General features: G+C 44.7%; 1 protein-coding gene across 1 annotated transcript; it reads left to right on the top strand.

The window, feature by feature from the left end:
• The first annotated feature begins 6 nt into the window (after positions 1-6).
• LOC104533964 (dnaJ homolog subfamily C member 18-like) lies at positions 7-8,149 on the top strand. The gene is made up of 5 exons (XM_010188254.1): positions 7-117; positions 1,048-1,233; positions 4,137-4,249; positions 5,988-6,097; positions 7,933-8,149. The coding sequence occupies exons 3-5, from the start codon at positions 4,148-4,150 to the stop codon at positions 8,147-8,149; spliced, it is 429 nt and encodes a 142-aa protein (XP_010186556.1). The 5' UTR covers positions 7-117; positions 1,048-1,233; positions 4,137-4,147.
• Positions 8,150-12,165: the final 4,016 nt, after the last annotated feature.

The following is a 12,165-nucleotide window of genomic DNA, read 5'->3' as shown; positions in this document are numbered from 1 at the left end:
TCCTGGGGGTGGAGAGGGACGCCAGCGAGGAGGACCTGAAGAAAGCCTACCGCAAACTGGCCCTGAAATTCCACCCGGACAAGAACCGCGCTCCCGGGGCAACGGAGGCGTTTAAAGGTGAGGAGGGGGCCGGGCCGGTGTCCACAGCCGTGAGGCGAGGTGGAAATGAGGACAGAATCCCTCACGCTTAGTTCTGCACCTTACATAAACGCATCATGCGGGCCCGTGTAGCTTGTGGTTTTTATAGACATATGCACATCTCCTCAAAATCTGGCAGCTGCTCGGCAAGATTTGCCTTTTAGTCTTCAAAATACAGATTTCCATTAGAAGAAAGGGAAACAGATCCCAACCGTCACTCCCAGATACTGCCAAAGGTTTAAAACGATGCTTGGAAATGATACTGGCCGTGCAGGCGAGCGTGGTGTTGTGTAACCAATAACTGCTCCGTGGCATCATAAAATTTTGTATATATGCAAGCATATGACGTTTGACTCCAGTGTTTTGTGTCTGGGCTTTTCAGTAACATTGCAATCTAAACCTGTATCAGCAGCTTTAGCACCTAAACTCTTACATCTTTTGCATTCCTTCCGCAGTGTTGCAGCTTGCAACAGCGCTGTGAAACAGTGCGAGAAGAGTCAGGTACCCATTCACCGTTGGGATAAGGAGTCCTCGAAGGGCTTTTCTTTATTTTTTTCAGTGTTAGGGTTGTATTTCTCTGTGAACTTGTTTACAGTTGTGTTCTGTCAAAGGTCAGGGAGGATGAACCGAACAAATCCTTCTGGGTGGTTTGATGTAAAGTGTGAAATAGGTAGGCAGGCTGCTCCTGCACTCATTGGTCTCTCCAGTCATTCACTTTGTATTAACTGAATCTGGAGGTGCGCTCTGTATCAGTGCTTAGTTTGATCTGATGTTACATTCTCAGTATTTGTTCAAGCCCAACTTTTCTTTTCCTCTTTGGGCTTTTTTGCTACTCTGCTTCTAAAAGTTTGAGATCTGGAAGTACTGCATGATCTGCCCCTGTAACGCTGCTTTTCATTCACCCTGCAGCAATAGGCAATGCTTTTGCAGTTCTGAGCAACCCTGAAAAACGATTGCGATACGATGAATTCGGAAGCGACCAAGAGCATGTCAGCACTGGCCAGGCCAGGCACTATAACTACTACACAGAATTTGAAGCAGACATTACCCCAGAAGAAATATTCAATGTGTTTTTCGGTGGGCACTTTCCTACAGGTCAGTATCTGTCTGTGATGTTTTTGAAATGCAATAAACTGACAACAGACCATTGAAAACTTTCTGGCAGTACTAGTTAGAGGTAAGAACACTTTAATCTGGCAAGGAGCTAGGCTGTTTGATATTTGGGTAGGCAACATTTTAATCCCAGCAGCAGCTGACGACCCTTCTTTTTGTTGTTGCTATTATTCCCTCTGTTGTCAGAAGCCAGCAGTGGTGTGGGAGGTGAAATAAGGGACGAATGGGAAGGGGCCAGAGGTGCTGATGGTGTTGTACTTGAGATACCTCACTGCTGTCCAGTACAGCGTCAGCATCTCTTGGCTGCTGTTGTCTCGCTGCCCCTATAACTAGGAAAACACTGGAGCTCACTGGGCTCACAGCAGCTTGCATACTGTAAAGAAATTAAAATTGCTCGGCTTGGAAAGTGATGCCTGCCAGGAAGGGCTGGTGGTTACTGGATACGCAGGATCCAGTAACAACGGGAGTTCTGTACCTGTAGCAGCCCCATGCACCTCTCAATCCAGCCTTGGCTTTTGTATTTGTAGTAAAAATAATAAGATATTGCAAGATCAGTGGAGTGCAGGGTTGGATTAACAGTAATTCTGAAAGGTGTTTTTTCTGGAGCGTGTTCAGAGAAGAGCCACAAGGATGGGGAGGGCTCTGGAGAACAAGCCTGATGAGGAGCGGCTGAGGGAACTGGGCTTGTTTAGCCTGGAGAAGAGAAGGCTGAGGGGAGACCTCATCCCCACCTACAACTGCCTCAAGGGAGCTTGTAGAGAGGTGGGTGCTGGTCTCTTCTCCCAGGTGATGGGGGATAGAACAAGGGGAAACGGCACCAAGCTGTGCCAAGGGAGGTTCAGGTTAGAGCTAAGGAGGAAGTTCTTTACTGAGAGGGTCGTCAGAAGCTGGCACAGGCTGCCCAGGGAGGTGGTGGAGTCACCATCCCTGGATGTATTTAAAGAGCGGGTAGACGAGATACTTAGGGATATGGTTTAGGGGGTAGACAGGAGCAGTTGGACGTGATGATCTCAGAGGGCTTTTCCAACCGAGCGATTCTGTGTTTCTGTGTGGTGAGCTCCAGGGTCTTCCTGGCAGTATCTCACTAATTGCTTTAACACTCCTGTAAACTTTCTCACCTGCAAGGTGTGGTATAAAGCAATGTGCACACCAATTACTACAGCCCAAAGCCACAGACACAGGTAGTTACTTACAGCTCCCCATAACCTCCGTTGGTGTGGTAGCATCCTGCAGCTCACAGGGCCTCAAGTTATTTTCAGTGTTTGATCAGTAGATGTGCAGAGTGAGCCCATGCCGTAATTCTGAACTTATGTGCATTTTCCTGATCTAAAAGGGAGTTTAAATTACGGAAGATCATCAGTTCAGTGGTTTTCCAAAGAGACAAGGTCCACGCAGTTTCTGCTTAGCAAGAGAATTGGTAGTAAGAGGGTGTCCAGGTAGTTGATACAAAGAGAACATTTTTTTGAGCTGTCCTGATGTTAAGTAGGACTCGTGTGCAGGAGCTGAAGTTTGTGCTAAGCTGCAGTGTTGTGCTGGCTTTTGTTTCATGGCACCTTGCTGTCACCAGGCTTTTCTGGAATTCTGAATAAGAAATGTTGGTGTTAAGGTAAGCTGATTTGTACGGCTTCTGTGGACTGCTCTATGGCTTTGGTTTTACCATGCATTTTTCCTCTATGTAATTTCAGTATTAAGAGTTAAAATGTTAAATGCCTTAAGTCCAAAAGGAGACTCTCTATGCTGTAGTGTTGCAGTTGTAATGGGTAGAAGCTACAAGTTGAACTTATAAAAAATAAATGCACATGGAAGGAAAGAAACTGCTGGCAAAAATTCTTTGAGAAACTTAGGATTTGGGAAGACTTTTCTCCAGGCACTCTGCAAAAGCCAATTTTCTCTTCCCGCATTGCTTCCTGTTTTTTCATAGCTTGATAAAATATTGTGAGCAGTGTTGAATGACAGAAGCAAACTTCCTTTTCCAAGAAAGAAACATCCCTGCTTCAGGCCCCCCCATTTGCCACTCTGTTGGAGCTCTGACTGCAAACATGCCGAGACTCTTGGGAACATCTTTGAGCAAGCAATGAAATAGATGTATTGGCACAATAGCAGAGGTCACTTCTGCCCAGGTTTCTTGGAGCATTCTGTGGGAAATTCAGAGAAAGGACAGTGTAAGAGAGTAAAATAATGTGACGCCTTTCCCAGGGCTTAAAAATAGATTCGCGTTTGTATTTGTCGTGATAAGGCCAGAAATTGAAATTCTCTAATACATTCTGAATTTCAAAAGAGGAGAGCACAGCTATTATCAAGATATTCGTCTAGTGATAAAATCGGAGGCGAAGCTTCAAATTGAAACAGCATATGCAGTTCTTTCCTTGTTTTAGAAATTTTAAAAATAAATCAACTACATTCGGTGTGCGAGAAAGGAAATCTCGACCTGTACTCTTTTTTTACTCAAAAAACCTACTTTTAAAATCATTAAGTGAAACTATGATTTGAAGGAAGAGGAAGTAGAAATGAGTGTAAAAGACCATATTCAGTAATTATGGGAAGCCAGAATTCATGGCCTGCGTCTGGTGAAGCAAATTAATTCTCTTGCTTAGAGCCTGGGGATGGAGCGCAAGTTACAGCCTTGCAAGTGAATGTGACAGAAATAATATTAAAATATGAGATTCAGTAATGAAAATTACAGCACGCTTCTGTAGTTTGATTTAAATTAAGATGGACTTGGGGCAGACTTTACAATTTCTCTGGTGCACTTCTTGGAACGACTCTATTTTGACATTTAAATCTGTGATGTGTTTGGGACTTTAATCTGAGATCTCACAACTGTAATTCAGGCTGTGTAGTATAAGCTTGGACAACCACAATTCTCTCTTGGTTTCTTTTAACAGGAAATATCCACATGTTCTCCAATGTAGCCAGAGATGCGCACTATTATCCACGGAGGCACCGAAACGAAAGAGCCTGGACGCAGGAGCAAGTGGAGGAAGAAAACAGGCCCCAGGTAGCCAGGAGGAGGGATCTCTTGGGCTTAAATACTTCACCAGGGTGAGGGGTGCACTCACACATCTGAATCCAGGACAGATTTTCCCGTGTTTAAATGCACAGTGCTTATCCTCAAGCCAAACTTCATGTTTTCAGAAGTAACTGGATAGTCTTATTAATCACTGCTTGAAAAATACATAGTGTCAATAGGATTACAGGCCCTGGAGTTTCACAGAATCACAGAATGTCAGGAGTTGGAAGGGACCTTGAAAGCTCATCCAGTGCAACCCCTGCCAGAGCAGGATCACCAGACCAGGTCACACAGGAACACGTCCAGGTGGGTTTTGAATGTCTGCAGAGAAGGAGACTCCACAACCTCTCTGGGCAGCCTGGGCCATGCTCTGGCACCCTCACAGTAAAAAAGTTTTTCCTCATGTTCAAGTTGAACCTCCTATGCTCCAGCTTGCTCCCATTGCCCCTTGTTCTGTCATTGGACATCACAGAGCAGAGCCTGGCTCCTTCCTCCTGACACTCGCCCTTTACAAATTGATCCCCATGAATGAGGTCGCCCCTCAGTCTCCTCTGCTCCAAGCTAAAGAGCCCCAGCTCCCTCAGCTGCTCCTCATAAGGGGGATGCTCATAAGGGAGTTTCTGTCACTGTTTTGCTGGTGCTTGCTTTTTGCAAGTTCTAAAGGTTTAGTAATCCAATGACAATTAGTCCAAATGTGGACCAATAACGGATAGGGAAGTACTGGTTTGTTCTCCTGGTATATATAATCCTGTAGATTAGTGCTCAGGTGCTGCACAGGCCTTTTCCAGCCTGGGGTAGTATCTGGGATACTGTTCTACCAACTGAAGCCCCCAGATGAGACACAAGGTGTCATTTGTTGCTAGCGCATGTTCACACCACCTGCCTTGGAAAAACCTTCCTTGAGAGGCAGTCTGTTAACGTGACGAGATCGTTCTCCAGGGAAGATGCATTGTAGTCAGGCTCTGAAAAAAGCCTAATGCACCCTCTGAACAGCTAAGTTAGGGCAGATGAATCCCATCTACCACTGCATCAGGTGTTCTCACAGCTATCCCAGGGCAGAGAGCAAAATCTAAACAGCTGCATATTGTATTTTGCTGCTGATTAGAAAAGGCATTTTAGAAGCCAGTTTAGAAATCAAACGAAGAGCAGAAGTAAAGATTGGTGTTTTCTCTTCGGTATTTTTTTCCACTCTTTTGTTCTACTAAATGCATTCAAACAAAAAGACCCCCAGGTACTTACATGGTATCCCATGTTACACTGCATAAGGTCTCTTAACCCTTTACTTTTCAGCCATTTCATCCAGTGTTTGAACAGAGAGAGATTTGTAGAATGCATGTAGCAGACTTGAGAAGATGCACAGAAAGCCTTAGGCAGAGATGGGAGGCTTCTTGGGTGGGAGGGAGGTTTGATTGTCGGTTGGTCACAGGCAGGTACAGTGCCACGGGCATCTCTCGCCTTGTGGAGGAAGCTGTAGATGAAAGAAATGTCACAAAGATATAATAGAAAATGGCCTTAAAGAGTTTTCTGAGATTATTAATAAAGGTTATTTTGAAATTAAAATGTCATCCCTCTCAAAATTTGAAAGTACTTGCTCTATTTTTTTTTTCTTTCCAGTTTGCATTTAATACATTGCTGATCTGTGGTGGATAGCCTGGTTTCTGTGAACAGAGGTACCCTTTCCTGTCCATATCTTTTCTTACCCACTAATTATTGTTGTTCTTTTCAGAATTCATATTCTGCATTTATTCAATTGATGCCAGTTTTCATAATAATAATAGTGTCAGTTATAACTCAACTGATGGCCACTAACCCACCCTACAGCCTATTCTACAAATCGTAAGTCACTTAAAAACATATTTTTCTGGTCTTTGGTGTTTGTGTTAAGGAGGTAGACAGAAGCTGGGCTTGATAGCAAACTGCATGTTGGTGTTACGTTCTGCTCTTTCTAGAAACTGTTATCAATTTGTAAACAAGGAAATACCAACAGTCTCTATTGGTGAGTTCCCTTCGTTATCAATGGTGCTGTGTTGTACTGTGTGCCCAGCAAACAGAGGCACCGTGCCAGGGCCTGTTCTCAACGGTGTGAAATGTTTCTGCCCAGCAATGCAGTAGCGGGAATGTGGGTGTAGCTCTGCTGCAGCCTCTGCGCTGCGAGACCCGGGGATCTGTGGGCCACCACTGAGGTTCCCATGTAAAGCAGTCAGGAAATGAAGCCTGTGGTTCACAGCGTAAATCCAGATCTGCTCTGGAGCCTGAATTCCACTGAAGGAATTGTCAAGCTCCACAGATCATTAAACCCTGAAATGCCCTGGTTTAATATCTGTAAAGGAGCAGGAGCCTGGGGCTGCAGGGGGCAAACTGAGCTGGTCAGCACTGTGAGCAGAGGGAACACCAGGCCTGCTGCAACCCGAGTTTGTGGGGCTGAGGAAAACCCACGAGGTCCTCTCAGCACCCAGTGCTGGGAGCAGGGAAGCTCTGGTGGGGAAGAGCTGACCACTTCAGTCACCTTCGCTGCATCTCACTGAGACAGGGATGGAGTGAGCAGGGTTTGGAGAGCCCACAGCAACGGCAGAGTGCTCCAAACTCCCCGTGTCTCGAGGTTTAGGCTGTCAGAGTAGCCCAACTCCCTTTCTCGCTTTTTACCACAAGATGTCAGTGTGCAGCCCTAGCATAAGAACAAGAGGGGGATTGTTTTTTGGTTTGATTTGGTTTGGGTTTTTTCCCAGGGAGTGTTTTTGCTATCTGCCAGTCCCATGTGAAGCCTCCCACACTGCCCCCAGAGCAGCTAATCTCTCTTGCTTTTCTTCACTGCCTCCCCTTCTCCTGCTGATTTGAGATAAGTCAGGCCTGAACCTGGTTTACAGTTACGCTGTTTCTCTAAAATCTTATCCTTAAAAAAACCTAACAGCCTAAAAACTTAAAGGAAAGCTTACAGCTCCGAGACACAACAAGACAGAAGGAAAGGAGGAGTCCAGGAGATAGAAGGGGCAAAGTGGATTCCACTGAGTAGAGTGTAACCTTGGTGTTCTGGCTGCCTGCTGCTTTCTCTGGGCAGTGGTTTGGAAAAAATGCCTGGGTATCTTTGCTCCAATAAGAAAATTCAGTAGAAGAGAACAGTTTAATCCAGCGGCTGTGTCCATGGCTACCTACAGGATGTTATTTGGGATATTCCATGCCATCCTGGGATGTATGCCTTACTTACAGTCTCTGGATTTATCATCAGTTCTCATGGATTTATGGCCCTAGCTTGCCAGAAATTTCCAGCAAACAGAAGAAAGCGCATGGAGCTTCCATTCACAGAGAAAGTTTGCTCTTCTGTTTTGGAAGTGTCTCGACTGAGCTGTTGAGAACACTCACAGTATTTGGAAAGAGCAGCGTCAGCTCTGACCCAGTTCTTTGTCAATGTTTCCAAGTATTAGGTATTTTCCCTGTGGTTTTTAGGAGCTGGGGAGGGGGGTGTCAGTGGGTTCTGTTCGTAGTGCACAGCTTGCTGTGTCTGAGACTTGTAGTTTCCTTACTGGATGGCTGAGGGAGCTGTAGTCCTGCAGACAGTCACTGTAAAGAAGTTGTAAATGCTGCCTTCTGGAAATGATAATATGGAGAAACACCTCTCGATTTCTTTATAGTTGAACTGCTAAAAAAACTCTGTTTTCTCCTTGATGTTTCCACAGGTCCATAGGCCATGTTGTTAGCAGAGAAACAGAGAACTTGCAGGTGCCTTACTATGTCGATAAAAACTTTGAAAAGAATTATCAAGGAGCAGAACTTGAAGAGCTGGAGAGAACTGTTGAGAAAGATTACATAGACTATATTCAGACCAGCTGCTGGAAGGAGAAACAGCAAAGTAAGTTATTTTTGTTACAAGTGTGTGCCTACAACCCATGGTAGTTGTATGATGAGGATGCTTCACAAAGCACTTCCATTTTTAGCCTCATTTTCCGATGCATAGAACATCTCAAACCTTGCACCGGTATTTCTCACATCTGCTTTTAACACTGAATCTGCTGTTCTCGAGGGTCTGTCAGTACTCATTTTAGGTGACTGTGAGAGACAAGTGGAAAGTAGGTTTACTATTTGAGACATTTGTTTCCACTCAGTTTTTATGCTTGAATAACTCTTAGCAGTGATGCTTTAACCGTATAATCCACCACATTATCAAGCTCTGACTGAGTGTTAGGGCTAGAAAAGATCTTCAGACATCACCTACTCCACATTTCTTTTGCTGGACCACAATAATTTTTGCTCCAACTGGCTCCATGAGTAGATTTTCAAACTTTTTCTTCAAAACCTCATCAGAAGGAGAGCCCGTAGCCCATTCAGGTGCTTTTTGATCTTGCAGTGCACTGTGTTACTGGTTTTCAGAGAGCGTGCTTCTGTGCTTGTTTTGTGAGCTTATTTGCATTTTCTATCTTTAGATGAGTTTGAGATCATGCTTTTCACCATAGTCAAGATTGTCATTTAAAAGCAAGAATTGAATGCAGAAAGGGAGAACCCAAAAATGTGAGCATTCAAAATCATTCTCACATCAGTCCTAAGTCCATCAGTGGCACTTATTTTAACCCCGTATTTTACTATCTGTTAATTACTACTCTTGTAGCTCATTTTTAAAACAGAGCAAATCCCTGCTTCTATTGTACAAAAGAACAGAAATCAAATCACAAGGACTAGCTGAAGCTGGGATGTTGTGACTGGGTTTTTTTCATCTGCATAACCCATCACCTTCAAACGAGGAAACACAAACAACTGCTGTGCACAGAGGAAACTGGAAGGAGTTGTTTCTGCGTAAAGGTTCAGTAGCAGCAGGCGAGCTGCTTTCACACCCTACCAGGGCTTTCTACATTGCTCTGTGTAAACGGTCCCCACACACTACTAACGAGAGGCTTTGCACTTGTTTCTCTACCAGTTGCATGGTTCTGGGAGCATACGCTTTGTCTGAACAAGACTCGTTTAATCCTGGGCTAGAGGCGTTGCTGACTCCCAGCTATTAACAGGTTTTTGATGGGGTTGGTTGTTTTGTCTTCATCCAGAGATTGGCTTTTTGTTTGGGGTTTTGTTTTACATCAGACTTAGCAGTCTGGCTGTTAAAGAGAAGAACACAGATGTAGGCTTTGTAATTAAAAAGAAAACCTGTAATAGAAGACCACAAAAATCCCAAACAATCCCTTCATTTTTGGTGCGCTTGATTTGTGTTCCCTGAGCATCTGTGGCTGGCAGTAGCAGCCTCCTGGTATAATGTGGCTGTTAATAACCGTAAATGTAGGCTTGCTATAGGGATAGAATTTATTTCTTACAGAAAAATCCTTTCAATTGACCTTGTGCAGCTGAAAGTCGCCGTATTGTCTGCTCCACGTAGACCTTGAGCTAAGGAGTGCCCTGCCCCAAAATGGGCAACAGGGTTGGCAAGTTTGGGAGTCAGAGAGGGGAGATGATCCAGTGTGGAGTGAGGAGTGATGCTGGCAGAATGATGCTCCACTGGAGCCTTTGGCACGTGGAGACTTCGTTAGTCATGCATCTGCAAATCTATTTACATCGCCCATAATTAGCAGTAGCCTGAGGAGACCACTGTAATTAAAAAACCCAACATCTTCAGGATGATCACGGCATAGGCCAGTGAGCAGGTAATGATCACAGCTGAGACTGCGCTAACTTCAGTGCAGCCAAGGTTGTAAAAACAAACCTAGAACAAGGTGGAGCAGGGGGAGAGTTCTCTGGCGATGCTGGGACAGCTCTCGCTCAGCTGTTTTCTCATCACTTTGGTCCGTTAATTCCTGTCGAAGTGTTTAACTTCACGTGGTTGTCGTGGTTTAGGGCTGGGCCGGCCACTAAATCCTGGACAGACACTCTCTGTTAACCCCTCTCCCCTCCCCAGAAGGGAAGAGAAAAGAGAATAAGGGAGAGAGACTTTACGGGTTGGAAAATAAACTAACAGATTTAATGAAACAATAATACTAATACTACAGATAATATTGTAAATAGGAAAATAATGAAATATATACAAATAAGTACAAATATATATACAAAACCAATCTAAAATCCTCCCCCCAGGGAGTGACGAATACGTCACTGGAGGCTCTGCAGAGCCGGGCACTGGAAAAGTCCCAGACCAAACCCAGCAGCAGGTGGGAGCTGATGCAGGAGACACAAATCAGGATCAGCAGCAGGATTCTGCTCAGGCCTCAGCCTCTGCAGGATCCAGACAGACAGAAGGGTCGAGATGGAAGGAACGGTGGCAAGGGCAAAAAAAGAGCACGAGACCCTCGTGATCTCTCGGTTTTATACCACGTATGACGTATGTGGGATGGAATACCTCGTTGGTCAGTTTTGGGTCTGCTTCTCCCCCTGTAGGCGCAGACACAGCACCCATGGTGAGACAACTGACCTTGAGCTTATCTTCTAGCAGCGCTGTTTGGGAAAAACATGCTGCCAGTTTTCAGCAAGTTCAGTCACTTAAAAGAGACCGAGCTGAAAAGTCAAATCACTAAATAGAAAATCAGTTGTTTAGCTCAAACCAGGACAGTGGTCAACTTGTTTTTTGTCAGTTGAATTTCTGTTAATGGTGTGTGTGTGCTTTGTCTACTGAGGGTGCGTTTAGCACCAGCAAAATGGACATAGAGTAGTTGTACAGGAACAGGTTGATTTTTGAAGTCCTTGGTTTTATGGCTTCATGTCCCACTACCCTAATGAAAACTTCCAAGGTATCTGATACATCAGTATCCCCATCAGATCACTGTTACGCTGCTGCACCACGCAGTGTTCCTCCCTTCCCAGCAGAATAGTGTGTAAAAGCTGTGGATGCTGTGGGTTTGGGTCTTCAGAAATCTCTGATACAGTTAAGTACAAAAAGCACAACCGGGTTTTGACAGGAGATTGTTGAGCTGTGGTAGCGCAGTGGGAAAACGAGACTGTGCAGAGCTCCGAGCCAGAGAAAGTTACAGAGGCAACGGAAAACAGAGCGCAGAAGGATTCAGAGTTGGAGTCAGGTATTTCCTAAAGAGAAAAAGCACACAGGAACAAGTCTGGTTTAGTTATAAACCCTGAAAACTGATTTCTGATCAAAGATGAAGTGTTTGTGAAGTCAGTTTGTGAAGTTTTTCAGTAAAAGGGCGGAGGGTCAAAAGGTTCTAAGTTTCAGAGGGATGGGGACAGAGGAGGTAAGGTATGAAAGGACCCATTGCAGTTCACAGAATCACAGAATCCCAGCACGTTAGGGATTGGAAGGGACCTCCAAAGCTCATCCAGTCCAATCCCTCTGCCGGAGCAGGAACACCCAGATGAGGTTACACAGGAAGGCGTCCAGGCGGGTTTTGAATGTCTGCAGAGAAGGAGACTCCACAACCTCTCTGGGCAGCCTGGGCCAGGGCTCTGTCACCCTCACTGAGAAGAAGTTTCTTCTCCAATTGAAGTGGAACCTCCTGTGTTCCAGCTTGTGTCTGTTCTTTCTGCTCTGAGTGATTTTGTAAAATAAGGGACTTGTAAGTCCATAAAAGCTCTTTGAAAAGCTGAGTGTCGTCAGGTAGGCTGTGCTGAGGGGAATTTTGACCTTTTCAGAAACAAATTACCACTGTTCTCTTGGGTGCATCCCATCCTGGATCTACAGTACTCTGCGGGGAGAAAGCTACATTAAGACTTCCTTAGCCAGTCAGCAAAGGAAACTTCCCCGAGTTACTGGGGGGAAATAATTCAAACAATGGGATTACTGCAGGTTTGTGATGGTTTTGAGAACAAGGGGGAAAATACGCAAAGTACAGTTGAGATGGTGGTGTTAATGAAGGGCACAGAGGCCTTTCAGACCAGTCCCTTGGCTGGTCACCTTTCTGTAATCAATTACATTATATATATTTTACATATATAGATATAATGTATATAATAGATACTGTACTTTATGATATATATTATGTTTCTAT

The sequence above is a fragment of the Mesitornis unicolor genome, unplaced genomic scaffold (assembly GCF_000695765.1).
Source record: "Mesitornis unicolor isolate BGI_N332 unplaced genomic scaffold, ASM69576v1 scaffold11167, whole genome shotgun sequence".
Lineage (NCBI taxonomy): Eukaryota > Metazoa > Chordata > Aves > Mesitornithiformes > Mesitornithidae > Mesitornis > Mesitornis unicolor.
This window is presented reverse-complemented; position numbering and strand designations above follow the sequence as displayed.

Excerpts from the sequence above, each read along its gene's own strand:
- LOC104533964 (XM_010188254.1), top strand. The coding sequence starts at position 4,148 with ATGTTCTCCAATGTAGCCAGAGATGCGCACTATTATCCACGGAGGCAC. Across the intron at positions 4,250-5,987 it reads AGGAAGAAAACAGGCCCCAG|AATTCATATTCTGCATTTAT; the intron begins GTAGCCAGGAGG and ends TGTTCTTTTCAG. Across the intron at positions 6,098-7,932 it reads TACAGCCTATTCTACAAATC|GTCCATAGGCCATGTTGTTA; the intron begins GTAAGTCACTTA and ends ATGTTTCCACAG.